The sequence below is a fragment of the Motacilla alba genome, chromosome 2, assembly GCF_015832195.1.
Source record: "Motacilla alba alba isolate MOTALB_02 chromosome 2, Motacilla_alba_V1.0_pri, whole genome shotgun sequence".
NCBI classification, from domain to species: Eukaryota; Metazoa; Chordata; class Aves; order Passeriformes; family Motacillidae; genus Motacilla; species Motacilla alba.
The window spans coordinates 29,164,984-29,192,977 of record NC_052017.1 but is presented as its reverse complement, the minus strand read 5'-3'; the positions used below and the strand labels follow the sequence as shown (position 1 = coordinate 29,192,977).

General features: G+C 40.6%; 2 protein-coding genes across 2 annotated transcripts; one reads left to right on the top strand and one right to left on the bottom strand.

Moving 5' to 3' along the window:
- Nucleotides 1-1,780: 1,780 nt before the first annotated feature.
- Nucleotides 1,781-7,023, top strand: AGR2 (anterior gradient 2, protein disulphide isomerase family member). Its single transcript, XM_038128342.1, has 8 exons — nucleotides 1,781-1,888; nucleotides 3,510-3,647; nucleotides 3,923-3,986; nucleotides 4,060-4,112; nucleotides 5,076-5,149; nucleotides 5,540-5,603; nucleotides 6,025-6,108; nucleotides 6,696-7,023. The coding sequence occupies exons 2-8, from the start codon at nucleotides 3,518-3,520 to the stop codon at nucleotides 6,743-6,745; spliced, it is 519 nt and encodes a 172-aa protein (XP_037984270.1). The 5' UTR covers nucleotides 1,781-1,888; nucleotides 3,510-3,517; the 3' UTR covers nucleotides 6,746-7,023.
- Nucleotides 7,024-11,321: 4,298 nt separating this feature from the next.
- TSPAN13 (tetraspanin 13) lies at nucleotides 11,322-27,840 on the bottom strand. Its single transcript, XM_038128341.1, has 6 exons — nucleotides 27,410-27,840; nucleotides 16,012-16,179; nucleotides 14,884-14,964; nucleotides 13,932-14,045; nucleotides 13,495-13,605; nucleotides 11,322-12,322 (listed from the first exon to the last, which is right to left on the bottom strand). Exons 1-6 carry the CDS (start codon nucleotides 27,470-27,472, stop codon nucleotides 12,248-12,250), a joined length of 612 nt encoding a protein of 203 aa, XP_037984269.1. The 5' UTR covers nucleotides 27,473-27,840; the 3' UTR covers nucleotides 11,322-12,247.
- Nucleotides 27,841-27,994: the final 154 nt, after the last annotated feature.

Below are 27,994 nucleotides of genomic sequence, written 5' to 3'. Positions count from 1 at the left end.
GCCCCTGTGAGTAGCTGTATTTGAATTACTGAGACTCTTACAGGAAACAGTTCTGTCAGAGTAGAACAAGGCTATGTGGAAATAGGCAAAGATAAATCCATCTCCTGAAAGCAGGAAAAAGCAAAGGTGCAAGTGAAATGGAGATACATCTAAGGCTGGTGCCAGGAGAGGTAGGGGCTTAGCTTGGGGAATGCATTTTTAGACAAAACACAATTTTATTTTTAAGGTGTGTGAGTGAGAACCCACCTGCTTATTATCTCCTCACAGCACCAGAGAGCAATTAGAACTTCTTTTACAGGCTTTAAAACTACCAAATACTCTTACCTGTGATCTGAGAAGACAGTCAACAAGAGTGTGTTAAATTACAATTCTGAATTGTCTAAGCTGAGACCAAAATGGGTACCCAAGGTTAACTTCTACATCTGGACTAAACTGGATTTAGAATGTAACCTAAGTTGTCCAAAGTTAGTGGTCCAAATACAGACCTTGGAGACTTCTTTCAGTGTATGTTTTGGAGAAAAAGCTGAGTGGATGTAGTTTGGATAGACAATATAGGAGCAAACAAATTACATTTCTAAATCTTCAGGGACAAGTGCTGGAGGAGAAGAAATTTATATGCAGCTTCTCTCAGGAAAACATACTTATTTCATGAAACATAGAAAAGAGCAGTTAAAATGACTGATATGCCTGGGAGCTTTGGTTTCACCCTCCTACTACATCAAGGAGCTAAGCAAAGCATGGCAGAACTCAATAAACTGTTTTGCTTGAGTTCACCATCTTGCTTGTGCGCTTTGTTTTCCTAATTACTATTCATTAAAAAAAAAACAAACAAACCAAATCCACACTAAGATCCAAAGCTCTTAATTCCCTCAAGTACATTTGTAACAAATGGGTGCTTTTAGCAGCCATCAGGCAGCACTGTGAATTTCAAACAGGAAAATCCATATCTGATGGATTTCATCTACCTAGCTAAGAAATGCTAAGCATTCACTGCCCATGAACACATGATTTTAATCTCACTGAAATACATGAGGCATGCAGCAAGGAGAGCATACCGTAGTTTCAGCATTTATTGCTGAGGACAGACTTGCACTGACCTCTGCGGAAGGACTGTGTGCAGTCAGTGCAGCGGGGGGAATGAGCATCCAGATCTCATCTTCCTGAGCACTGCACTGTATTATATATGCATCTGAAACCTAAGATCATTTGGGTTCATGTTGTAGTCAAAAATAAATATCTACACAACTAATTAATTGTGGAATTTAAATTAAATGTTGGCTTGGATCTCTGCTTATGAACACAGTTTTTTAGTATAGCTTCCAAATACATTTTTATGGAGACCTTTACAAACTTTTTTTTAGGTTTGATCACAATTCTATGTGCTGTTATATGTGCATGTGCACACATATCTGTATAATGTGCACAGTTATTTATCTAATTAACATCCACAGTTCTGAATCATCAATTTAACTTTTTCTAAGGACTAAAAGAACAGCAACTCATACCGATTTTCCAACCAATCAAAAAAAGACAAATCACTCTTCAGGCAAATCAGGAGTCTTGACTTAAGCTTACCTGTACTTGGATCTTTGCCAATTTTTTAAAATCACCTTTCAAGAAATATCCCAAAAGCCTACAGAAATGTCTCTGAGCTTTAGATACAGTATCTGACAGGAAACGGTAATGTTATTTAATTACAAAATTAACTCTGAAAGTTTTGGTGGGGAAAAACTAGAAAGTTTAGCTCCTTGAAAGTAGTATTCAAATTCAAAGCTTGTGGGTGGAGTTGGGTTGTGAAGGTGCATAAATAGGCAGTAGGAACAGCGGCGTTCACACTGAAACCAGGAACACCTTCGCATCCTGGCAGGCGTCTGGGACAGTAAACAAGGTAAGGCACTGCTCAGTCCCTGCCTCAGGAGGTACCCAGGGGATCTGTGAGCCTGAGCCAGCTGGGGATGGGAAACCTGATCAGCAGAAAGAAAAGACTGCAGCAAAGCAGGCACAGTCCAGCACAGCTTGTTGTGAATGAAGATGTCTATAGGAATATTGGCTTTGCAGGTTGAAAAAAAAAAAAGAAAGAAAACAGGAGAAGAGGGTTTATTTTGGAAAGCTTTTTAAAAGTGCACATAGTCTTCAAGAAGCAAAGTTTTTAGGGAGCAAGTTTAATGTTCCTCTGTCTTTGCTTTCTGCCTGCTGCCTCCACAACAGCTTAGTGTGCCTGATCTTCAATTTCCTGGTTGTCCCTCACTTTTTTATTTTATTATTTTTCTTTTTAAAGAAGCATTGCTTCTGCCATACAGCTCTAGCCAAAACAATTCTTGGGGCAACCCTGACAATCCAGAGTTTAACTGAATTTCATGCAATTTTCCTCCTTGCCAAAGAGGCTTTTCTTGAGGCATAAGTGCAGCCTGCTGCAAAAGTTGTATGAAAAAGGGACTCTTTGGATGTTTGAGCTCTACTGGACAACCCAGTAGCAAAGAGCATTGTATCACTCATGGAAATGCAGCTTATGTCTCCTCCTGCAGTTCCTACCTGGAAAAACACTTCTGTTTTCCTGGAGTTTAGTTTTCATTGTCTGAACTTTAAAAACAATCAGCCTGTTGGGGTGGGAGTTGTTATGTAGGCTTGGTTTTTCCTTTTTTCTTTTTTTGTTAATGAATCTTTTCAATGCTCTGTACTGCTTTTTGACCATCTTGAACTTTCTTTGTGTACCCATTACATTGGCTCTAGTTTCTAGGAGGAACTGTAAGGAGAAAACATGGGGTCATGTTGCTGAAATGATTTTCCCCTTCAGCTGAAATGCTGAGGAGCTTTTCATCAGACCTGTCTCATCTCCAAGTCCCAGCCTGGCTCAGGAAAAGCTCTCTACTTTGTGCTGCTTCTACTCCCAAACTCCATTTCAGTTTTCCCTGGGCCACACATCAACTCCTCCCAACTCCTTTTGTTATACGTTCTGCTGGGTTTAAAGATTAGGTGATATTTTTAAGGGAAATAAAACAGGATTAACAGGATTAGAAGCGCCAGCAACACCATTAAGCTGTGACTGTGCTAATGTTCTCTGTAAAGCCTAGCTTAAATATTCTGACTTCTCATTTGAGTCGCTCCCACAGCAAAATGGGGCGAGAGCTGAGACAAATTAACTTTTCAGCACCTGCAGCTGGGTTACTCTAGCACTGGGAGATCAAGGTAGAACTGTGAACTTATTAGGACTTCTGGAATTGCTGTCACTCTGTTATTTTACTGAGCATATTCAATATATGTAACAAGAAGAGAGGGAAATTAACAAACACGGACACGCACATCCTAAAAGGGCCACAGCCCAACCCTTCCGGGCGTTTGCTCAGCAAACCTCACCCGGTGCCCTGAGGCCCCTGCAGCCTGGAGCTGCTCCTTCCAGCCCGGCCTCACCCCGCTGCGTATTTGTGACCTGAGCCGCTGCTTTAGCGACCCTGCCCTTATCTGCGGTGCGCCTCACCGCAGTGACCCGGAGTTTCTCTCACCTGTTCCAGGAGCAGCCATGGAGAAGAGTTACGTGTCCATGTTCTTGCTGCTCATTGTCATCTCCTGCGCTCTGGCAAAGGATGCAGGCAAGAAGGATTCTAAGGACACTACCGCTAAGCCAAAACTGCCTCAGACACTCTCCAGAGGTAAAAAACAAACAACTGAAAAAAATCTCCACCAAATATTTTTTTAAAAGTGCAATCTTGTGAACATTTCAGCTACTGTGCTGTTCTAAAAAATTAATTTTCTTGCAACTCGTTCTGCAAAACCCTTTCTAGTGCTTCCTAGCACCCTCTCCTCCTTCACTCCGATGTAAAGCCCCCCGGCAGAGGTGGGCAGGGGCAGGACCCGCACCTGGAGTCCCTGGCCCCTTGTAAGGCTCTGTCTGAGGGTGTGTGCGTGTCCTCTGTCCCTCCTGCAGGCTGGGGAGACCAGCTCATCTGGACGCAGACCTACGAGGAGGCGCTTTTCCGCTCCAAGCACAGGTACCCGCCCCGCCGCGCCCACCCTGAGCCCCCCGTGCCTCGCCCGCTCCTAACGAGGGCTCTTCTTTTCCAGCCAGAAACCCCTGATGATTATCCACCACTTGGAAGACTGCCCACACAGCCAAGGTAATCTTATTGCACTCAGGAGGGGAAAAATTACAAAAAAAATTTAAAATTAAAAAAAAAAACCTTTTAATTTTCTGAATAAGCTCTGCTTAAAAAAATTAATCAGCCACCGTTCTGCTTAAGCCTTAGTGAAGTACTAGCTTGCAGAAGCACGGGGAGAGTTGCTGTACCACAAAGGTGTTTTCCAATGTGTAGAAATTAAATAAAAATGGTAATTCAGTATTGCATGATACAGAATGGATGCGGAAATGAGCACAGGTCAGTAGGGTTTGACCCCTGACAAATCTCAATTTGGTGCACAGCACAGTCAGCCAAAATCAATAGCAAGACCAGTAGCAAGAAATAATGATTTGTTAGAAAGACCATATTCAGACCATATCATCAGTGACTGAGACTGAATCCAGCCAGGGACTAAATCAATCCAGGCTGAAACTGAGCTCTTCCAGGATTTCTGGTAACTGGGATTACTCTTTTCCCAGTGTCTTTGAATTTACATGAGGGCCCTCCTTCCTGCAAGTCAGTCCACATGGCAAGATCTTTGCAACCATCCATAGCTCCAGTAACTGCAGAAGGGTCTTTGTACAAGCATTTACACCCTTCCAAAGATTTTAGTCTGAAGCCCTACATGCTGTATTTTCAAGCGCCTTAAGATCTGGGGCCAGAAATCACAATAGTAGAACAGGAGGTTTGAAGGGTCAAACGCTCAAATTCAAACCCAAGCAGAGAATTTGAGAGCCAGCTGTACTCTCCGAGGGAAGGTGGGACATTTTGCATTATTGTAATTACTCCTAAACCCAGAATAAAAATTAATGGATCATGTTCCAATGGAATGAACTGAAAATCTTTGTTTGCTGCAGTTGTAAACTGGAAATTTTCATTTTGTTTCATCAGTTTGTTTAAATTTCTTCTTGGCAGACAAAGGCATCTTTTTCATTTTCTTTCCCATTTTTTTTTCTACTTTAGCCCTCAAGAAGGTCTTTGCTGAACACAAAGATATACAGAAACTGGCTGAAAAATTCATTCTCCTGAACCTTGTGGTACGTTTCCCAATTATACTTAATTACGTGAAAGCAACAAAGTTCTGCTTTTAATGATGGCTTCTCTAACTTGAGTTTAATAGCTAGGGTTGGCTAGGAAAATGGCCACTGCTGAAGCATAACAGATTTCTGAGTTTATGATAGCTACGATTTTTTTCATTTGTAGCTATCATAAACTCAAAATGGGAGGGAATGTGAAGTTTAATAATAACATGAATTCTTACCAATTTGCAACTCCAGCTGTTAAAGAACTGCATCCCAGACAATGAATCTCTTAAACTGCAAAATGTATTATTTGAACTGTATTTCATAATACTAACTATGGTGAAGGAAAAAAATATTTATGTAGCATGCCCTCCTTGACTAGGAACCTTCTCTGTTTTCTTTAAGTATGAAACCACAGACAAGAACCTTGCACCTGACGGCCAGTATGTCCCTCGGGTTTTGTTCATAGGTGAGTACCTCAAGCACCAAAGCTGACCTCAGAACAGAGCCCCTGCTGCACCATACATCTCAAATTCTCAGGCTGATTAACAGGAATTTATTTCATGAGGAATATAAAGGTTTAAGTTGCTTTTGTGGATCAAATATTGACTCAAGACCACCCAGCTTCGCAAGTCCAGCATTTCTCCCGCAATGGCTGATGCCACAGTCACTAGAACGGCTAGCTCATCCCATTCCTAATAAACCTGCAAACACAACACTTAAAACTGAAATGTCAGTGACCTTTTTAGAACAATCTCTTAGTCAGCAGAAGCAGACATGTCTCACAGAAACATTTAGGAAGCAAGCAGGAGTGCAGAAAGCTTTATTTCCTTTTATTTCCTTCTGCTTGAAGGTTAACCTCTACAAATTGTCTCACCCTTTTCCCCCAGATCCTTCCCTGACTGTGAGAGCAGATATTACTGGAAGATACTCAAACCGTCTCTACGCATATGAGCCCTCTGACATTTCGTTGTGTAAGTAGAGTGTTCTGACACATTCTGGAAATATTCTGAAAGCAGTCGCATTTTTCATGTGACAAGGAATAACACCAGGCATTACAGATTCTCGCAATCAGTACTTGCTGAAAGACATTTAACCAGGATTAAAATTAAACAGGATGCTAGACTTAAACTCAGTGAGATGAAGAAAATAATGGCAGAGCCCTGGAGCTTTAAGCATCCATCTGTTTTAAAAGCAAGCATACGTCAGTAGGAACTTGCATAATTCAGCAGTGCTCACTGCAAGCAACGGTGAGAACTCGCACACAAGTCCCAGCAGACCAGGTCAGGAAACCTGGGAGCAGGGAAAGGTGTTTGCTACAGCCATCCCTCACTGCTGCACAGTCTCTGCCATGTGTTAGCATTAATGAATTTTCTCACCAGTAAAAATTAAACCCATGATGTTCACAAATTGCTTGGAAGAGTTAAGTGCATCTGAATCCCTATAGCAATAGGCATGTGATTAAAAGCTTTAATAATAATGACATTTTCTCTGCAGCATTTTTGGTTGCTGGCAGAGGAAGTTGCAGCAAAAATAACATGCATGAATATTTCATTTCTAGTGTATTCAAATATGCAGAAAGCGCTGAAGCTCCTGAAGACTGAACTGTGAGGGGAAGAAGAAAGCCCTTCAATATTATGAAGTCTTATCTTCCATCTCTTCTCCACACCTTGATACTGGTGAAGAGACTATTTAGAGTGATATTTAGTGATGTGTAGTGATGGTTTCTATACATAAACACTACAGTTTTACATTAGCACTTTTGTACTGGGAAGCATTTTTAAAAGCTGGAGGCTTTTATTTTAAGGCGTACAGAAGAATACTGTATGATTCAACTGTAAAAATGATTTTTTAAAAAATAAATTCATTTCAAGTGTTTACATACAAAACATTGCTGTGTTTTCAATTTTTTTCCCTTATCTTCATCTACCATTATTAGAAATAGTAAAATCACCATGTTGCTTGAGCCCACAGCTTGCATTTTACATTCAAGCACTTTGGGAGGAAAAAGGCTGCTGTAGATCAATCCCAGCCAGCAGCCCAGCCCCACACAGCCACTTGCTCTCTCACTCCACTCCAGTGACATGGGAGACAGAATCAGAAGACTGAAAGTGAGAAAACTCATGGATTCTGATAAAGACAGTTCAATAGGTAAAGCAAAAGCTGTGTGCACAAGCAGAGCAAAACACAGGATTAATTCATTGCTTCCCACAGGCAAGCAGGTGTTCAGCCACCTCCAGGAGAGCAGAGCCCCACCAACTATAATGGTGACTTGGGAAGACAAACACCCTCACTCCAAATATTCCCCCCTTCCTGCTTCTTCCCCGTTTGTATGGTGAACATGGTGTATCCCCTTATTCAGCTGGAGTCAGCTGTCTCAGCTCTGTCCCACTTCTCCTGCAGCCCAGGTCTACTTGCTTGGCAGGGCAGTGTGAGGGAGAGACCTCAAGCAAAGACCTCGACTCTTCTGTCAGCAACCACAGAAAACATCCTTGTGCTATCAGCACTGTTGTGGCTGCAAATCCAAAGCTGCAAATCAGATTCACCACACAAGCTGCTGTGAAGAGAATCACCTTTACTCAGCCAAACCTAGCAGAGGAAAGCAGCTTTCTATCTCCAGTTTCAGAAGCTAGCTAAGCTTGCTATTACTCAGCCTGCTTTATCTCAAATTATTTTCTAGTAGCACCAGCCTATGTGGAGCTTTCATTATCAGCCCTTTCTTTACAGCTACGAGAGCAAGAAGTGAAAATCTTTCACAGGAAAGTACTTGAGACTAGAGAATGGGATTGTTTGCATACAGAGCTTGTTTTTCTTTTGAACTGGCTGTATTCTGAAGTGATGTAAGATATGACTGCTTCCCTTAAAATGTCCCTGCTTACCTCAGATTTCAGTAAAGCCTTGAGATGAGTAAGAAAGGGATACCACATTGACTATTGGCTGGTTTCATGATCGCTTATTTATAAGCCCAAAAGGGACAAAAGTCACAACTAAAATAAATGCTGCAGATGAACACTATGAGGGTATACATTACATAAAGACTCGCATAAAAAGGAGACTTTCCAGCCCCAAATATCTGCTATCTCTGAACTCAGCAGCAGCATCAGTGAGAAACACTTTGGCCAGGACCATGCCTTATTTACTCAGCTCTTTGGCAATAACAGCACTCTTACTACTTCTATTACCATTATTGCCACAACTACGAGAGGAACATGCTTGGGAGGGCAGGTCAGGTGAGACAAGCAAGGCATTCAGCTCAAGGGAACCTCTCAGCAAAATCAGAAGGGAAGTACTTGATAATAGGTCTTTGGCAAGCTGTGCGAACCCTGCCTACCAGAAAAACTCAAGAGGTACCTGGAAAGAGTCCCAGACATGGAATTCAGCATTTCTTCAGCACTTCAGTAAGATGCCACTTTCTATTGCAGCATCCAGAAAACAGAGGAAAAAGAGATGCAGTGGGGGGCAGAAATAGTCTCTAGAATCACTTATCAGTCAGAAAAAATGTGGTCATATCACTTAGCAGAAGGCCAACACTGAGGGAGGCCAGAGCAGCTGGTTATCAGCATCATCTTTACCCACTTAACCCAAAGTACTTTTGCTGAGCTATGTGACATAAAACAAGTGCTGCCTGTGCAATCATGTTTTACAAAGCTGTTTCCATAACACTATGGAAGCAGCACCATTTCCTTAAGCAGAGGTACTATACATAACATCCAGTACATGGATATGAGGCATAACTACAAGGGTCTACTAATGTACATGCCTAGATGCAAACACAAGTTAGTCCAGCCTGTAAGTATCAATAAATGCTTTTGAAACTGAAATCCTTCTTTTTTGCACTCAAGGCTATGCTTTTCTCATTTACCTTTCACTGCAACCAAATCTGCAAGAATCTTAATAAATAAATGGTCAACTTAATCCTGCTCTTTTAATCCTTTCCTCTAAATACAGATTTTTTTGAGCTTAGAGAGGCATTAAGCCAAGCTGAGATACCTAAAAAAGCCTCTTTCAATTTCTTTGGAAAACCTGGGAAATCATTGCTAAAATACATATGATCATTAGATAACCCGAAGTACACAGGATGGATATGGGGATTTAAAGAATTCCACTAGCATTCAGACAATCTTCTAATTAATTAGGTCTAAAATAATACCACAAGTTAAGAACACTATCTCATTCCTACTCACTTGTGAGCTATAGCTTTTAAGGTATGTTTTTACAGATATCACTTCAAGTTATACAAGCTTTCCCTTTTGTAATAGTTACTTTCATGTGAAAAGTGGCAGATACTGTGCAGTAGCATCAGCATGTTAGTCAATATCTGGATTCACTTTCTCACACAGATAAAGAATTAGATTGCTTTATAGCCAATTGTTTTTATATGATAAAAATGCGTGTGCGTTTTGAAAGAAGACATCTTTCTACATTTTCCCAGAATAACCAACTTGAAGAAAGCATTTCAACAAACTAAAGCCAAAAGACATCTAATGTAAGCAGTATGAATGCTCCAAGTTAAATCACTCCATTACTTTGACACTGTGCTGCTGTAAATAGCTTCTAGAAAATCTGGTTACAATGAAGTCCAAATCTCAAGCAGTCAGGTGAACATTAAAATGCATCTCTAGAAAACAACAAAAAAATCTCTGAGTGGTGAAAACATTTTTCAGGAAGAGAAAGCATCAAAGTTCAATGAGAAAACCCACCAAGAATAGGTATAACTAACTTTTTTAAGTGCTCTAGTTTGGCATGTCAGAATAGTATGGCATTTCTTGGATACTCAAACGAGTTAGACTTTCTCTGAGAGGCAACACTGTTCACCTTCCAAAAACAAAGTCGCTCATTGTGTTTTACTATCCCCTTTCAGAATCAGGTTTGGAAAGCAAATCCACACCTCTGATTGGGAATTTCAATGTTTATGTAGATGGATGGGCTTGTTTAACCACAATCCCAAAGAGACAATGTATTTTTAATACTTTAATCATTCCATACAATCCACTGATGTATCTTCTGAATACTAAAACAAATCCACATTATGAGACATGAGAGTTTTGGAAGTGGTCATATTCAGTATTTTTGCATTGGTGCACATTTACACTCCAGCATAATCTACCATATTTATGAAACCAGATCCACCCAAAACTAAGCACTACACAAACAATCAGGAAAAAAGTCAAATTTGAAGCAGCAATGTGGTATTATTTTAAGCTTCATTAACCCTCTCCATATGACAACTCCTTGGATTTATTACTGTAATGCACAAAACACAGAGCCTGTGTAGACCAGGAAAATGAACTGTACCTAAAGGCAGCCATGAGATCATCACTGTCCTCTGGACATGTATTGGGAATGGCTGGAGAGAAACTGAGGGCAACAGAACAGCAACTGGGAGAAGAAAAGCACTGTGTACATTTTATTAGACTTCAGCAGGCCTGAAGGCTCTTAAGGTGTTTCAGCACAGAAGTGGGCTCTTACCCTGGATCTCCAGGTCTGTGTTTGAGCCAGACACAGATGCTGGGTAAGCACAGCAGCAGCTCCCAGAGCAGCTCCAGGAGAAGGTGCTGACCGTGGATGCTGAAATTCAGCTACACCTGAAGAGAAGCAGTTCTACAGCAAGTTCTTGACATCCCTCTGCTTTCAGTTTCTGCTCTTCCCCTTCAAAACCTCCATTCCTTCTTCAGAAGCACTCAGCTCGTGAAAGCCTGAAAGCACTTTGATGGGCATGTTTCAACTTCTTTTCGCCTCCTCTGCAGGAGTCAGGGAGGGATCTCTCTAGCAAAGGGCAACTGACTGTATGAGAATCTACTGTCTGCCTCCAGATTTCCTTTCCACCTTGCTCAGGTGCTGTACTCCTTGGCAGAGGGCCTTAATACTCTTCTCCCTTTCTTCCTGTAGATTTGTCTTTCAGGCTACAGCAACTGCCTACCCTGACAGCAGCAGCAACTGAGTGAAAAATGAATGAAGAAAAGGTGCAGTGCAGATCTGCAATTCAGTATGATTAGAAACAAGTGGGACACTGTGCACCTTGGGTGTTTAGATGTCTGTTCTTTCACCTGATGCACCACTTCTTTCACAGGCAACAGGCAGCAAGAGGGACCACTCTTCCCTTCAGCTCAGACAACACTTTTTACATGAATAACGTACCATTCTAACTTGAATTATTTGTTTTCAGAAAATAAACTACTGGAAAGCATTTTTTTGTTGCTTTTTCTTTCTTTTTTTTTTTTTACATGTCATTCAATCTCTCATGAAATCAAGACTGTTATCTGGATGACACAGAAATATACACTGCTGAGTTATTACAACAATGACTTTACACCATCTAAAAAAAACCAGCTGTACAACAACTTTCCAGACATCAAGTTTCTTATATCAGAGATGACAGACATTGATTGTGCAAATGCCAAACCTCATTCACTTGTCAAGGGAAAAAAGTTTCAAGTTAATCAGCTGCAGATTACATTCTCCTGGTTTTCTTCATTCATTGTTCTCATAATGACAATATTCATTAACATTGTTTTTATTCTCAACAAAATTCTAAAGCTACCAGAAAACCAAAACAAACAGGAAAGGGGAGGGGTGAAGACTACAGTAGTTATTAACAAACACTTATGTGCACTATAGAAAATAACATCTCTAGCTTCTATTTTTACCTTAACAGGAAAGTGGGAGACAAAAAAGTTTACTAGAGTACATCCTAAAACCTAAGTAAATCATACCCAACCATCCACTGTAAATTTTTGTAATTTTAATGAGAATTCATGTGAATTTTTGTAATCAATGAATACAGCAGAAAATACCTCTAGGGTTTTTTTTTTTACAGCAGATAACCCAGTAGTGCTATAAAACTCATTGTATAGAGTTTACCATAACAATTAACAAAGTCTTAACCAGCAGTTCAACTCTGCCCAGCTACTGAATGCACCCATCTACTTTAAGATAGAGATTCTTAGAAGAAAAATAGCAAAAATTAAATATGAAAACTGCACATTTCTTACAGGACTTGTGTTTTATTTTGAGTACATGTAGAATACCTATTATGGAGATATACCCAACTATGGAGAATCAGTATTTTTAAGTAGAGGGTGCAGAGAGAAGATTTAGTCCTTTATAAACTCATCAAATAAATGCACTAGGGTTTGCACGGGGATCCTTTTGGTTCCTGTATCTGTAAGTCAGCCAAACTCCCAGAATCTGAAAATAAAAACCAAAGATATTATTAAGCAGAGGGTCTCCATCTCATCTTCTAGTTTTACAAAATTGGTTTTAAACACAAAATCATGACAAAGAATTTTCAGTTTAGGATACAAGTTTAGGATATTTTACTGTTGCTAAAATTGTACAACCACACTCCATCTTTCTCAATTAGAAAAAAGAATGCACCCTCACTCTCTGAGAAAAATCATACCATAGCAACAGAGAAAAACAAAACAAAACCCACAAAATTATAAGCAACAAAAGCCAAATCCATATTCACAATGCAATAAAAAATTTCCCATTGTTATAACGGAAGTTAAATTATTCTTCTCCCCTTCCCAAATGATTAATACTCATAAAGATGCTTTTCATATAATGACAAAAAAATCCTCCGAATTGTTTCATTTTACCATTACCACTTAACTATACAGCCATTCTTGCGCATTTTCAAATCTTGTCATTTCCCCCTTGTCTCACATTTTTAGCTGAGATGGCTGAGATCAGTGTGATTCTGCTTAAGTTGCTGTATCTCTCTTCTTGCTGTCGTATGTACAAACCTTTTCAAAGCTGCACTAAGTAGCAGGAAGAGCACCTTCACATGCTCTACTCTGGGATTTAAATGACCTACTCTGAGGATTTTTATACTCTAATCAATAAAGCAAGTTATGCATCATCATGGTGCTACAGCAAAGAGCTGAAAGACCTTCTTAATTTTAATCTACTGTTTAAAATACAGTTCACTCCTTGGGCAACTCTATCTTTGCACTACAGGTGGCACCAAAAAATAAAATCTTCAAAGACCTTACATGTGCTAGAGCAGGGAATAGGTGGGAAGAAGAGGGAATAAAGTAAAGCAACAGTACTCTTTTAATACTGTTGGAGAAGGGTGCACTTGAACAGCTAAGTTTCTGAAAAGCTTAAACTTTACAGCACCACATTTTAATGCTGAGGTTTGTAGTCTAAATAACAAAGCTGCAAGAAAAGCCTTCCTTCTGACAAACACGGGTGTGTCAGCAAGGTCATAGCTTTGAAAAATTTGGCCCAATTAATGATCTGATTCCTGAGACTGGATTGAGGTTTCCTGTAATAAACCCCCTAAAACTGTGTTTCACAAAGCAAAGCTTTAGAAGTGGGGAAAAAAGCACTCAATTTTCCAACCACCCACTCACCTCTGTGAAACTGAAGAAGAGTCCTATCCCGCCAACAAATCTCAGCACCATTCCAGAATATTCTTCCATTATTGGCGCACATGGTCTACAGTGGAGAGTTCTAAGACAATCCTGCAGCAGATACAGAGAGTTGCTTTCCATTTGCTGATGGCACTTTGTTGTTTGAAAGCATCTACTTTGCTCTAAAGAGACTGCTACCCATGGACAAAACTACAGCAGTTTTAAAAGACTCCAAGAGCTCAAGTGTATACATAAATGACAGTGGAGTATAAACTTTGCAGGGTGCTCTGTAATTGTCTTTTCAGTAAGTTAAGACCTTAGTATCACTGTAACAACTACATTACACACCTGTTAAAATGCTGCTTGCTGTAACTATGGAAACATTTTTGAACAAACGCGGTGCGAAAAAGTTACGTTTTTTTCACACTTGAACTTACAGCGGCGCAGGTTTCATTCGGATAAAAAACTCTGAATCCACAACAATTCAGATTTCTCTCAATATCTGTTCTTGCGCTGTTGGTGTTACTCCATCCCACCTCTAGAAGTTCACTCTAGAAGCCGTAAGCAAATACACATTACATTAATTGAACTGTTTTACACTGCAAGCCAATATACAAGATCTAGTTGATAATGACCTAACTGAAGCCTTCAGATCTTGATGCTTAACAGGAGAATATAAATATATTAAAAATTACTGGAGCGTCCAAAGGGGCTGTGTAGCTAAAGAAAGAACAGCACCTAACAGCAGCGCATGCATGGGTATAATTCCTTTCCTTCCTTTGTTTTTGCTAAACCAAACAAGATCAGTAAGACAGCAAAGGGATACGTGACTAATCTAGCTGGGACTGCCCAGGCTATACACAAAAAGCACCCTCACATGCAAAAACCGATTGTTTAGCCACTGTGCCCTTACCCACTTCTTATGAATTAAGAACTGGTCTCCATACAACATGGAAGACTCTTTTACTTTCACATGTAACTGCCTAATGTAGTTATGACCTTTCCAGTTACACAGGAACAATTCAATGACTTTATCAAATTTACATCATGATTACTGTATATTTCATCAGTTTATCTGAAATTGCTGAACACGAGATATAATCAAGATATCATGCTGCTACACCTGTGACCATAAACCTAGAAAGGAAGCTTAAAAACAAATTAAATTTAAAAAAAAGGTCATTTTAGGATCCAAATGTATTCCTTTCTAGTTACCAGAGCCAAGCACTGGCCAAGGTCTACTCTCTAATAAATAGGATAATGCTGATTTTCTTAAAATATGCTCTCCCCATTTTATGGAGGACTATATACAAATACATGTGCCTGTGTACATATATATTTATAGCATTATGCTACAGATCAACTGAGAAGACAGGAAACTTTTCTTACCTGCTGTTCCTCATTTAGTGCCAAACAGGCACAGGAGACAGAAAACTGGACAATAAAGACTAGCAGAAGAATAATCATGTACTGGAAACAATCCACAGTTAAGGATACACTCTCAAATTAATTTTGCTTTTATAACATGCACCTAATGGTATTACTTATTTCACCTGGTAACAGTAAGTCCTTTAAAACAAAAGAACTATGGAAGCAAATTCTGACTGGATGTGGAAAAGATGACCTAAATAATGTTCCCAAAACCCAATCACCATGTATTATATCTCTTTTTGGCTACTACTATACATAGCTGCTATTTCCTTGTTAGGTATTTCTTGCTTAGCAAGAAAATATAAACAGAGAGGTGAATAAAAGGAGCTTTGAGAGTAAGATTTCCAGCCATCTTCTCCAGCTTTAGGGACTCGTGTAATTTCCATATACTTCATTTAAGTAAAGTAGTAGAGGAAATATTTTTCTGGGTATTGCATATTCAGATTGTCATTGAAAATGTAGAGTCCTGTAATTAATTACAAAAAATAACTTTAGGGTAGATTAAAAATAAAAAAAGGTAAGAGTTGCTCTTGGAACACAGCCCCACACACTTTTGGACTACTGCATCTGAAGATAGTATAAAACAGAAAGAATAAACTTTGATACTAAAGCTCATGTTCTGAAAGTTGGGGAGTACTTTCAAAATTTGGCTGCTGTGTTCAGAGGCAGATACTTCACACAATTCAGCTGTTTGTAAAGTGGAGGTCAGTTCTTATTCACAGACCAGAAAAGTTAAACATTAATAGTTCACCTACTTTAGCCCCGTGTAGGGCTGAGGACACAGTAAGAGGCACCTACGACACAGTGAACTACCATAAAAAGCTCTCAAAGAATTAAAATAGTCTTATTTTTTTAAAAGAGATGTGAATACTTCTATCTTCAGAGCACAAACAATGGAGGGAAAAAAGGAAACTGAAATAAAGTTAAATGGGAAGGAAGTCTAATTTCGACTGCACTTGACCAAAGTAACATTGTGAATTTCTGTTCTGTTTCTGAAGCACCTCCCCCAGCAGTCTCAGCTGACATAGGAGGTTGTTCACACAGCTCGAACCGCACTGCAATCAATGCAATGCATCAGAAGGATACAAAGAATAGCAACACTTGATGATGTTTCACTGCACCGATCAATCCAACTAAGGCAATAAAGAAGAGGAAGACTCCTACTGCAATTACCACTCCAACAACTCTGAAACTAGAGATGAGGCCAAAGCCAATTCCCCATGCTGCAATTCCAATCAGCAGCAGGCTCACCAGCTGGAAGGAAGAGAAAACACAAAGTTAGACTGCATATTAAAACAGGCTCCCACACACAGATAATTTTTTTACATTAAAGTTGTTTTTAAAAAGGTACAATTTTTCTTTCTGGTGCAAAGAGATGAACCACAACCCTAAACAAACCAATCCTCCACATCATTGTATAAGTAATTTCAGTTCCAGATGTTCAAGGCATACATATTCTTCCACACTGTCAATGTGGAACTGTTAGAACTCAAACTACCTGTAAGTCAAGCCATGTTGAACTATGAGTAACTAGAGACACTAAACTGTAGATCATAACATAACTGACAAATAAGCTAAAAATCATCAGCTTTAATTCAGAGTGGAGTAAGAACTAAAATTTTGGGTCTTTTGTTAAACTGTGGCAGTATTTTTAAAGAAAATAGAATATACAGCTTCACAGCTCTGAATGTGTAAAAAAGGGCACTGCCAAAACTTGCTGTAATCAGCTGTATTAATTCATTAAAGAAGTTTCTACATACTTGATAATGTAACACAACAGTTAACATGGTGACAAAAAATACATTTCAGATCTGAATTTCAAAGACTTTATACAGAAAAACATTAAAGGTCTCCTCTGCATATTTTTTCAAGAAAATAGCTCTACTATTAAGTGAATCCTATTTCAACACCCAAAACACTTATGCTGTTTCCTTCCTTTTAAACATGGTATTCAGGGAAGGCAAGCAGGAATCTGTCCCAGTTACTTCACAGAGATTTATTGTTTAGATGGGCAGGAAGCTCCAGCCTTTCCTGTTTCCACACAAAAAAACCCCACAATTCCAAGAAAAAAGAAATTCCAACATGAAAAGCTGTAGAGAAATCTGAAATGAAGTCCAGGCAGGAGGGAAGCAGCAGACAAAGCCAATCCAGATGTCCAAGGCACAAGATGCCCAATACTCTCTAGGTTTGAAACAGACCTACGGGTAACATCGCTCATTACATTCCGTGTTAAATGACACCAATTCATCATGCAAGTTTTAACTTTCCAAAACTCTAATCTCCCAAAGAAATACTCGGGTTTATAGCTATTTAAAAAAAAATCCAAAGCAACAATGTAAAACAGTAGGCACTTAGTCTAGTTCAACTACTTGGCTTTGTTTAACAACAGGTACAGAGCAAGCACTTACACTTGCTCACCGTTTCCATTCAAACAAGGCACATTCTCATGAAGCACATTTTACTGCTTACCCAGAGGCAGGAAGAATTAAAAAAGAAAAAAAAGGCAATTTCCAATTTATCACTTTAGTATACTTACCCTATATCTGGGAATTCTTATTGGCATTAATGCCAAATATATCTGCATTTTTTTTTCATTTAAGTACATGTTAGAGGACTACCTATACAATGCAGTTTTTGAAACATGGAAATCTAAGATAACATCAAGAAAGATAGTAAAACAGCTAGAGATGCTCATCAAGATCTAAACCCACAGGTGGAATTTTTTTTTGTGTTCACACAGGAATACATCTCAAAAAACTTTTTACTAAAAGCCAGTACTCCACACAAGAAGTTCAAGAACCTGCAAGAACAAAAGCAGGATATCTGCCATACCTACACTTCTCTCTTAACCCATAAAGATACAAAAAACAATATAAAATTCAAAGGAATTATTTAGTACCAACAGAGATTAGGATGATTTCACGTTTGTCTTTGTTTCTCTTAAACAAAAAGCCTAAATTACCACATTTATTTAAAACCAAAACAACAGGCCAAGGTGTCACAAATCAAAATTACAGAGAAGACTGAAGAAAAAAAATAAAAACACCTTAGCTTTCACACGGACAAATTTTCTGAATCCATGCTGCACGAGGCTATAAACTTCCCAACACCAGTACATTAAAAAGTAGCCTGACTAATCAGACAGTTTATTGCAAGACTTACCTTTTCTGATCTATGCCCACTCACTTTATTTCACTGTCTCATTCCACTGGAAATATTTATTTTACCATGTAAGTACCAGAAGCAAGTAACGAAAGAAACCCCACAGCACAATTTCCAATCAAAAAGTTCTGTCTGACATCCCATGCTCTGCATCAGCTTCTAAATACTGAACTCACACTTCCACTACATAGGTCTTTAAAAAAAAAATCTCACAAGCAATGACAAAGCTCAATTTATTTCACAAAGAAGAGCAGATGAAACTTTGTTCCTAATAGTTTACAACAGTACTTTTCTGTCTGAGGGCAAATCTTTCACCAATCTGTCTCCAGGATACCAAGATATGTGTCTGCTCAGCTCTTTGCTCATTTCATATGAGGTCCAAAAGCATTACATGAAATTAGTTTGTTCTTAAAATACTGAAATCAAAACAAGAGACAAAATCTGTGCCTCTAAGACCTCCTAGATAAACACAGTCTGTGAGGTGCAGGGTACCAGTTGCTTCTTGATGCCATTACTGATCTCATCTTACATTAATTCTGATGATACATGCATAAAATTATCTGCATGACACCAGAACTGTCCTGACACCCTGGCACAAAAAGCTTTTCTGGTAGAAACAGCCACACTTTGAATCTAGAAAAGGTCTGGTTATCAATCAAGTGGGGGAAAAACGCCTCTCTGGATTTTAAACCCATTATTGAACCATTCAAGTTTTAGAGCTATCAATCTCATTTTCAAGTGTTACCTCCATAATACTATTTTCTTTCACTTGACAAAGTTAGGAATTGTCCTATTCCTTAAAAACACCTGGAAATTTAGTGTGGTCACAGATCCATGCTACTGAGCTCTGGCTGACAAACTATATGAAAATGCTGGATCCAGTGAGGCAGATCCATGATGTGGATCAAAATCATGACTGGCTACTCCTTTCTTGCCACTTGAAATTGTGGAAAATTAACTGTTTCAAAACTGAAATGGAGACTACAGATTTACTAATCACTTCAGAAACTGATTTAGTATTAAGTTTCTGTCTCCACCACATGTTTACTGAAAGATGAAATTATGGCTATTCCTTCATATTCAGGTTTAGCATAGACTATCTGAATGAGAGGAATAACTTTCTCTATACAGTTTTTTAGCGCCCTAATGCAAAAAAACTAAAGTAAAACATACTACTATAAAAAGGAAAAATAACTTAAGCTGTTTTGAGAAGTGTTTTTTCAAGTCTGTAAAACAATGCAAGGCTCATAGTGCTACATACGGTTTAGCCACTAGAAATGACCACTCAACAGTGCTTATTCCAGTGTTTTGAGATGAAAGGATTTAAATGCAATATATCTAAAATTGAAGCTGCTATGGCCTTACAGTATAATATACTCAAAACAAAATTAATGTTACCTAACCACTTCAAATGAGTAACATGTACATTCTAAATACAGAAGCTTTAACTACATGCAAAATGCCACGTATTTCTTTTAAATGAAGGAAGGACTCTCTGTGGAGCTTCTGAATGTCACATTTTATTAAACTGAGACTACATTTCACAGCAGCAGAAGTCTCCCAAGTAAACTGTCATCCTTGGAAGACTGAATTATCTGTGAAACTTCATTTTACCTATATGAATTTACTTACATAAAGCTAGCTTTTGTTAGTAACACTTAAAATATTTACTTGATGTATTTACCAGAAATATCTGAAATCACTGAAAATTTCAGAAATATCTGAAGTCCAGTTTTTAGTGATTAGGGCTAATACAGTTTCCCACAGGAAGGCTGGAGAAATGGCTAGTTAAGACTGAATATCACAGCCAATATCACACACTATCTTCATCAACAACCTGAATATAACACAAAATGAATTCTCAGAAAACACGTGGATGATACAAAACAAGGAGAAGTGGTTGACTCTCCAAAAAGAGATTTAACTCAGATACACCTTGATAAACTTGAGGAATCAGCCAACCTCAGGAACCTTGCAAAGTGAAAAAATGTGCTCCTGGGTGCTTCAGTGGAGCCTGGGATTGGACCAGTTGAACAACAGCCTGAATGAGACAGATATGGAGATCAAATCGTTTGTCAGGCTGAACACAAGCCAGGAGTCAGCTCGCACTGCAAACAGGGAAACCAAGAAGAGTGCAATCAAAGGAAACACAATGCTGGTGAGACCGAAGCTCAAATACTGCGTTCTATTTCAAGTCCCCCAGGCGGAAAAGGAATCTGAGAACCTGGCAGGAGTCAGTAAAATGGCATGGAGCCTTGCTAATGAGAGGTTTGAGAAGAGGTGATGGAGCTGGGTTTCTTTAGTATGACAAAGAGGCTGCCTAGGGGTAATCACATACTCACTAAAGCTGAAGGCACATCATACAAACATGGAAGCAAACTCTTCTAGGTATCATAAGTAACAGCTTGGGAGGTTCAGACTGGGCATTAGAAAACACACCTGCAAGGTGGTTTGGTGATGATCTTTGTTCTCAGGAGTGTCCAAGACTCCGCAGGCTAAGCCACAGACAGCAAGGTACTGTTACTTATAATCCTGATCAGGGGCCTGGACTGATGAGCCCCAAAAAGGCCTTCCAATTAACACTTCCACACACCACAGCCAGCACTTTGACCATGCCACTCTCTCTGAACCAAAAATCAAAGTTTTAACAGGTAGATAAGAGGTGGATTTAGCACTCACCAAGGACAATCTTCTCCACCAATCCAAACCCTAGCTATCTTACTTAAAGGCACACACAAAAATATAGGCTTGGCATAATTCAATATATAAACTAGTAATTTTGAAATTAAATAAATGCTTTACCAGAACAAACCTTTAGGAAGCACAAACTCTAGGTGAAGATCAGTTGTTTTCCCTACGAGATTAGATTATTTCTACTTTGGAGTAAAACAAATGGAAAAAAAATTTCAAGCATATTGTCAGCAGACAAAACATTACATCAGTGTCAGTATCTGGATAGGGAAAATTTTAGGGAAGATTTAAGTTCAAGATCAGTGGAAGAGATCAGACTCCAGTTTAGGCAACTTCCCTTTTTTAAATACACATACATACACATTTGAACTTCAGAGCTGTTCCAAATATAACAGTTTCCCTAACAAATCTCCAAATTTGCTCTCTTCTTTAAATCCAAGTCCTCCTGTGCACACAGCTGCTCATTTCCCTCCTTCCTGTACTGGAAAAAACATATTTCTTTCTGCAAGTGCCCCTTCCGTACTTATGTGCAAGTTTATGGTCTACATTTCAAAAAAGAAAGAAAGATTTCAAACTATTTCTCTGTGCAATGCCATGAGAAACAACTCAAATGCTAAAACCACTTCCTCCTTCCTACAACAGCAAGCCACCAGCAAATCTGCTGTCTTGACTAACTGGCAACTTTTTGGTATTTCAACTAGCCTGGACTGCTGGCTAGGAAGGAAGTCACACACAGAAGCTGGTATTCCCCCTGCTTCCTTACCACCTCAGTACTAACAGGAGTTGGTAAAGTTGCATTTAAATTTCACGAACTACTGACTCACCATTCCTAGGTAAAGAGATTATATAGCATTTATTCTCATATCAGCAAGGGAAATATTTACAGAATAGCTGTCAAAGTGAATATGGAACAGGAACTAAAACCAGAGAGATTACACAAATGATGAAATACATCCTCCCTAACCTCTCTCCCTGCATATAAGTTCATATTCTACTACTTTAAAGGGTGTTTTAAAATTTAAATGTCAAATGGCATATGTACTTAACCTAGAGGTTTCCACCACTCTCCCCTTCCACTTGGGCAACCATTTCTGCACAGCCATAGAAAATCTAGAAGACAATTCTAATTCCTGGCACTTAATTTAAAAACACCACATTAAAACAACAGGCGGTACATAGTGGTGTAACCATAGCCTTTAGCAAGTTAAAATGAAACTAAATTGGTTTCTATCACAGCTGTAAGCTACTCAACCTGTAAGCAACTTTATTTCCTTACAGTACTACTTCAGCTTTACTGAGAGCAAAGGAAAGCTCTGGGTACCTCCAAAGGAGTTCTAACAGAAAGCAAAATCTTTATGAGACTTACTTAAATGAAGAGTGATCAGTAGTCTGATTACTGAACAGCCTTGAGACACATAGTGTGGAACAAGCAATTTATGTGAAAGGCAGCATTCCTGGCTCCTATCACAAAAGCCTGTTCTTTCAGTTTCAGGCCTTGTAAAGAGTTATTCACTTTATTGGTCATGTAACAAACTACACACTAAAATGTCAGTTAGATTTAACCCCTGCTTAATACTCTCTGGTCTCTGGAATTGGAAGCTTTCTGCTGTGCAGCAGGAACAATTATGTTCTAAAATGTTTACTTTTACTGGCGTGTTTATTCATTGTTTTTTAAGAGGTTACAAAACGTTTTCACAAAGCCTGGTGAGCCCACAGATCTTTCTTCCACACAAATAATATCTCCTTCAACAGAAAAACAGGAGTACAAAACCCCACAACTAATGATGTAAGCTACAAGGCTTCTGCAGGACATTCAAAGGGGTTGAATAATTGTGCTGATTTTAAAGTGCCTACCTATACCACCAGGATGGCTGAAAAGACCAGCAGTGTCAAAACACTCCATGTTCCATACACCCTCCTCTTCTGTGCCCTGTCATTCTCCTCTTTCCCTAAGGACAGGCTGCCTTCTTAGCTCCACATGCCACTGCACAAGACAATGAAAAACCAAAACCCTCTCCTGGCTGGTCTATGGACCCAGCACTTCAAACTGCTGTCACTTTGGCTATAAACTGACACACAGTATAGCCGAGGGCCTTTCCAAGCCCCAGAAAAACATCTTTAAACATCTATCTGTACTTTTGCTGTATTCTTGTGTGTTCTCAAGCATGAGCATAGAAACCTTCCTAAAATGCCAATGAAACAAAAAGGCCACAAGACTGACAAGACCAACATTAGCTTTCTTGACCAATACCTGGGAGCTTCTGTACCAGTTTTATTTACATGTCAAGACTAGACAGCCCAGCTTACACTGCCATCTTTAAAATGTTCTTGAGAACAACAGAAATGGCTCCAAGGCAACATGTCCCATTTGCTGAGCATCCAGACATGACAATGAGGGAGACCAGCACAGAACAGGCTGGGGCTGGGGCAAACTCTTGATGCTGCACACCTAAATGCTGACCAGAGCCTGTCAGACAGGGCAAGCAGCGGGTATTTCATCTTATCTTACAGCTGAAAACAAACTTAGGACAAACCAAAATGGACCTGCACTCAGACTGCAGGTTCACTCATCAATGTGAAAGAAATTGCCACCTGAGGCAAGAACTGTGCTTCTCTAAGTCCTGTCTGTTTGTACCTGGCTCTGTGTAGCCACTACGCCAGTCAGGAAATATCAGACAACATGAAGACACGTTCCCTTTCCCAAGGGAAATCCAGATGTTCACCCTGCCTCTAACACTAAGTTTCTCCTATGCAGCAAAAAGATGAAGCAGAGAGATTTGCATGGAAGATGATCCTGATTCCTCTGCATCAGGAACTCTGAAAGTAAGACAAACATTATTATAAAATACCTTACTAATTAAAAATCCTGTTAAAATCTTCAAGGCCAGGTTGGATGAGGCTTTGAACAACCTGGTCTAGTGCTAGGTGTCCCTGTCCATGGCAGAGGGGTTGGACTATCATGATTTTGAAGGTCCCCTTCCAATCCAAATCATTTAATGATACCAAGCACACGCTGTCCAAATCTGAGAATTTCTATACATATATTGGCCTGTTTCCATAATACAGAGAAACCAAGTTTGATAAAGAGGGCAGAAAGCCCAAACGCAACTTCAATAATTAAAGCACCCAGAGAACAAGAAACGGTGATAGGAAAAACAAAACAAACAAGCCCAAAAACTCTTTCAAACAAAATGCTTTGAAAAATGGATGCAAAAACCACTTAAAAGGCAATCAAAAAAAGAGGTTCAGGGAATAACATAATATAAAAAGTGAATTATTTTGGTATGGTACTTTCTAGTGTTACAAGTAAATGCGGATGCTTTTATTGAATAATTTTTGTGCTACTAAAAAAATACACAATTCTAACAGAAAAGGTACTAAGGTATGTTTTAATTGCAATCAAATGGCAGCTCCAGGTGTAAGAAAAAAGCCTGCTCATCAAAATGTGAGATATTTACATACTGCCAACAAACATTTCATGTTTTCCTGCTGCAGCAATAATTAAGTAGCTGCTCGGGTGACAAAACCAGCACATACCACCCAAATGAACTGTAAGTACTTTTTTTTTTTTTGAATATTTAATCTTGTGGCTCACCTACCACTTCAACCTTTCACCACTAGTTAGGAACTTCCCTTTCCTCTCCAAAAACCAGATATGAACAAAGATATTGACTGTTTGCACTTCAACACAAATATTGAAGGCTTCCTTGGAAGCTTAAGTTTTAAGCTACAAACACATCCCTGAATTTGGATCAATTCTGTGGACATGCACTTTAAACAGTTTCTATGGATTTTGATGGGAAATGTTAATAGGACTGACTAAATAAAAACAAAATAGGCCAGATACCCAAAATTAGTATTTTAAGGGTTCTTGTATTCAGTTCTTCCATGTAAGGCTTTATTCTGGCAATATACATCATCATGTACTCAGAGTCAATAAATAGTCTCAATTATTTTTTTCTACTCTTCCCCTACCCATAAGGAACCATACTGAAGTCAGCAAGACTCAGCACAGATGCCAGAATTACTCATATAAAATAGATTGAAAAATAGAATCAGGGCCTAAGGACACTAACTTAGTCAGGAGAAGAACCAAAAGTCATCAGCAAAGTAACATCTGAAAAGAAGATTAAGTGAGCGGTTCGGTTGGTGGGTTTCTGGTTCCTTGCCTTAAACCAGTAACTGATTTATTACTGCCAGGACATATGTTTTTCTTGGTGTACTACTATAAAAAAATCAAAAAAGGCTGTACTAAAAAAAAATTAAAATAAATTAATCTCCAATGTAATATTTTATCTCAGAGTGTTTTAATGAAAGGCAGAATGTAAATTGAAACCTCCAATATACAGTTTTCCAATATAAGGTTAATTCCTGTCATACAGACACATCAGTGCTGGCTACAAAAACATCCAAGAAGGGTCCCCTATCCCTTCTTACCACCACTACTTCCTTCACACCATTTATTAATGAATCAACACTATTTCAAAGAGACAATCCTTATGTTATTGCTCTGATTATCTTCTGTATTTTTTTTCCAGCTGGGAATAATTAAGTCCATCATTCACTGTGCTGCTTCAACCCTTTATTTCAGGTTTCTGTCTAACCAAGGAACAGAGAAGCCCACACACTTTACAACTCTACCAGGCCAAGTAAGCACTTTAGGTGTTATTTCTCCGACTATGAATTTAAAAGCATTAAGTCTTGTAACTTGCCTATAATTAATAAACAATACTAGCAATAACAATTGGACATTCTTGTAACTATCACTTAAAGACGTCATTCCTTCCCTTCAGCAAAAACAGATGTTTTGTATAGGTCAAGTGACAGACGACAGAGTGACACCCACAAAGTAAAGTCTACTCAAGGAGACATCACAGCAGAGATTAAAGTTGTAAATACACTGTACAAGTAACAGACAGAACTACACAAGTCCAAAAGTTCAACCTATCCTCGCTAAGGCCAGATATGCCCAAAAGGCCAGATATACCAGACTCCTGGTTAATATATGGCTCTATGACTGTAGAATTAATGATAGAGTCATTAGAAAAAAAACACCTGCTGTCCACATGACGTCACAGTATTATTTGTGCATCCATCTGAGAATGATCCAGATTTCTCTCACTCTTCGATCATTCAAGAAATAATAGCAATAATAACAAAAGAGGTCTTGCATTAACTGAAAAGCAAAACTGGGATGGGATAATGCACCCATAACCCACCTTCTGGCACAGGAAAATTTCATGAAAAGTTGACCACAATGATCTTCTGGGGCCCCTTTCCACCTCAGCTATTTTATGAGTCTAACTTAGCTCCATCATGACACTCTAAATCCATTAAACTTACCTTCAACTAGAGATACCAAACATCTATCTGCTCCCCTCTGTTCTGGCTGGGTGTAGCCCAACAACACAAGGCATCACAGGGATCCAGCTAACTTTCACAGTGGGTAGGCTGGGCTGCCTAAGCATGCTCCAAACTTTATCAGGGACATATTTCACTCCTCGAGCTCCTCCAAGGGTGGAGACCAAGTAATAATGCACCCTCTCCTACATAAAGGTTTCTCTTCTGCTCTCTCCTGAGAAAAGGGGGGTTGGGTCACCTTCTACACCCACGAACATCAACCGGCTCTGGATTCAGCACAGGTGCTTCCACATCCCTTCGTGCTCCATCAGGTCCAGTGACTGCCAGGTACTGTTTGTTCTGATGAACAAGCACTGGCTGACCCCAATTTCAGTCTGCTGAAAGTCACTCCCAAGCACAGTTGTTAAAACTTGAAACATTAGAGGACATTCTACATCTCTCGATGTGCTGTGAGAGGAGGCCATTACACTTACTCCAATTTCTTGTTATTTCTGAGCCCTTTAAAACCAGGTATGGAGGAAAAAAATTCCTGCAGCTACACCACAATTGGAGATTTATTTCTTCTCTGTTGAAAACAAGCCCTCGAACATGCTGGAACAGAATCAGGCACCTGCCTGGAGCTCCCCAGCAAAGTCCTTTATTTCAGTTTAACATCCTACTTTTTTTCCCCCTCCTCACGTATCTTCCCACCACCCCAGGCAGGCGGACTTGGTAACTCCCTGGTTTACCCCAGGAACACCGGGGGTGCCGGGGGCCTCGTCGCTGACCGAACTGCACTCATTCGGGCGCTGATGCCTGGCTGAGGAATAACAAAACAAACGCCTCCCTGCTTCACGCCTGAATTGGTGCAGCGCCCTTTCCAGACGGAGAAAAAGGGCACCGGCGGGCCGGGCCCCGGGGCCGCTCCTTGCAGGAGACGAGCCAGCCGCCGCCGCCGCCCCGGGCGGGCAGCGCTCCCGGGCCTCCCTGGATTTTGATCCCGAGCAGCCACGTCCGCGCGGTGACAAAGCCCGGCCTAACCGCTGTCACCTCCTCACCCCTCCCACACCATCCTCCCGAGCCGGAAGCCGCGACCGCCCAGCGGCCGCAGCGCGGACCCTCCCGACCCCCGCGGCCACATCCCGCCGGGAGAAGCGCAGCGAGCCCCGCCACGCCACCTCCCCATCCCATCGCATCCCAGCCCAGCCCAGTCCAGCCCAGCCGGCGGCGGGAACAGCGAGACGAGGCAGAGCCCGCGGCGGAGGGCGGGCCGAGCGCGGCAGGCACGCACCGTGTAGAGCAGGTTGAGGGCGCACAGGCAGTTCTTGGAGCAGGCGAAGCCCCCGCACGCCATCGCTGCCGCTCCGCCGCCGCCCCGCGCGGCAGCCGCTCCGCCAGGAGGCCGCGGCCCCGCCCCCGGCCGCGCGCGGGTGCGGCCGCAGCAGGTGAGCGGCGCCCGCTGATTGGCCGCCGCGGGGCGCAAAGGTAAATGTATGCAAATGAGGGCTGTGACGTCGGCGCCGTCACCCGCTATGCGGCGGCTCGCGCTGCGCGGGTGGGGCCCGTTCCTCCGTCCCCGTTGGTGTGACGACACGAGCCCCGCTCCCCTGTGCCTGTTCCTGTGACGACACGAGCCTCGTTCCCCTGTCCTTGTTCCCCGTTCCTGTGACGACACGAGCCTCGTTCCCCTCTCCCCGTTTCCCGTTGCTGTGACGACACGAGCCTCGTTCCTTCCCCTGTCCCCGTTCCCCGTTCCTGTGACGACACGCGCCCTGGTCTCCTGTGCCCGTTCCTGTGACGACACGAGCCCCGGTCCCCTGCCCCCGCTGCCCGCTGCTGTGACGACACGAGCCCGGGCCTCGCCCCCGCCCGCCGG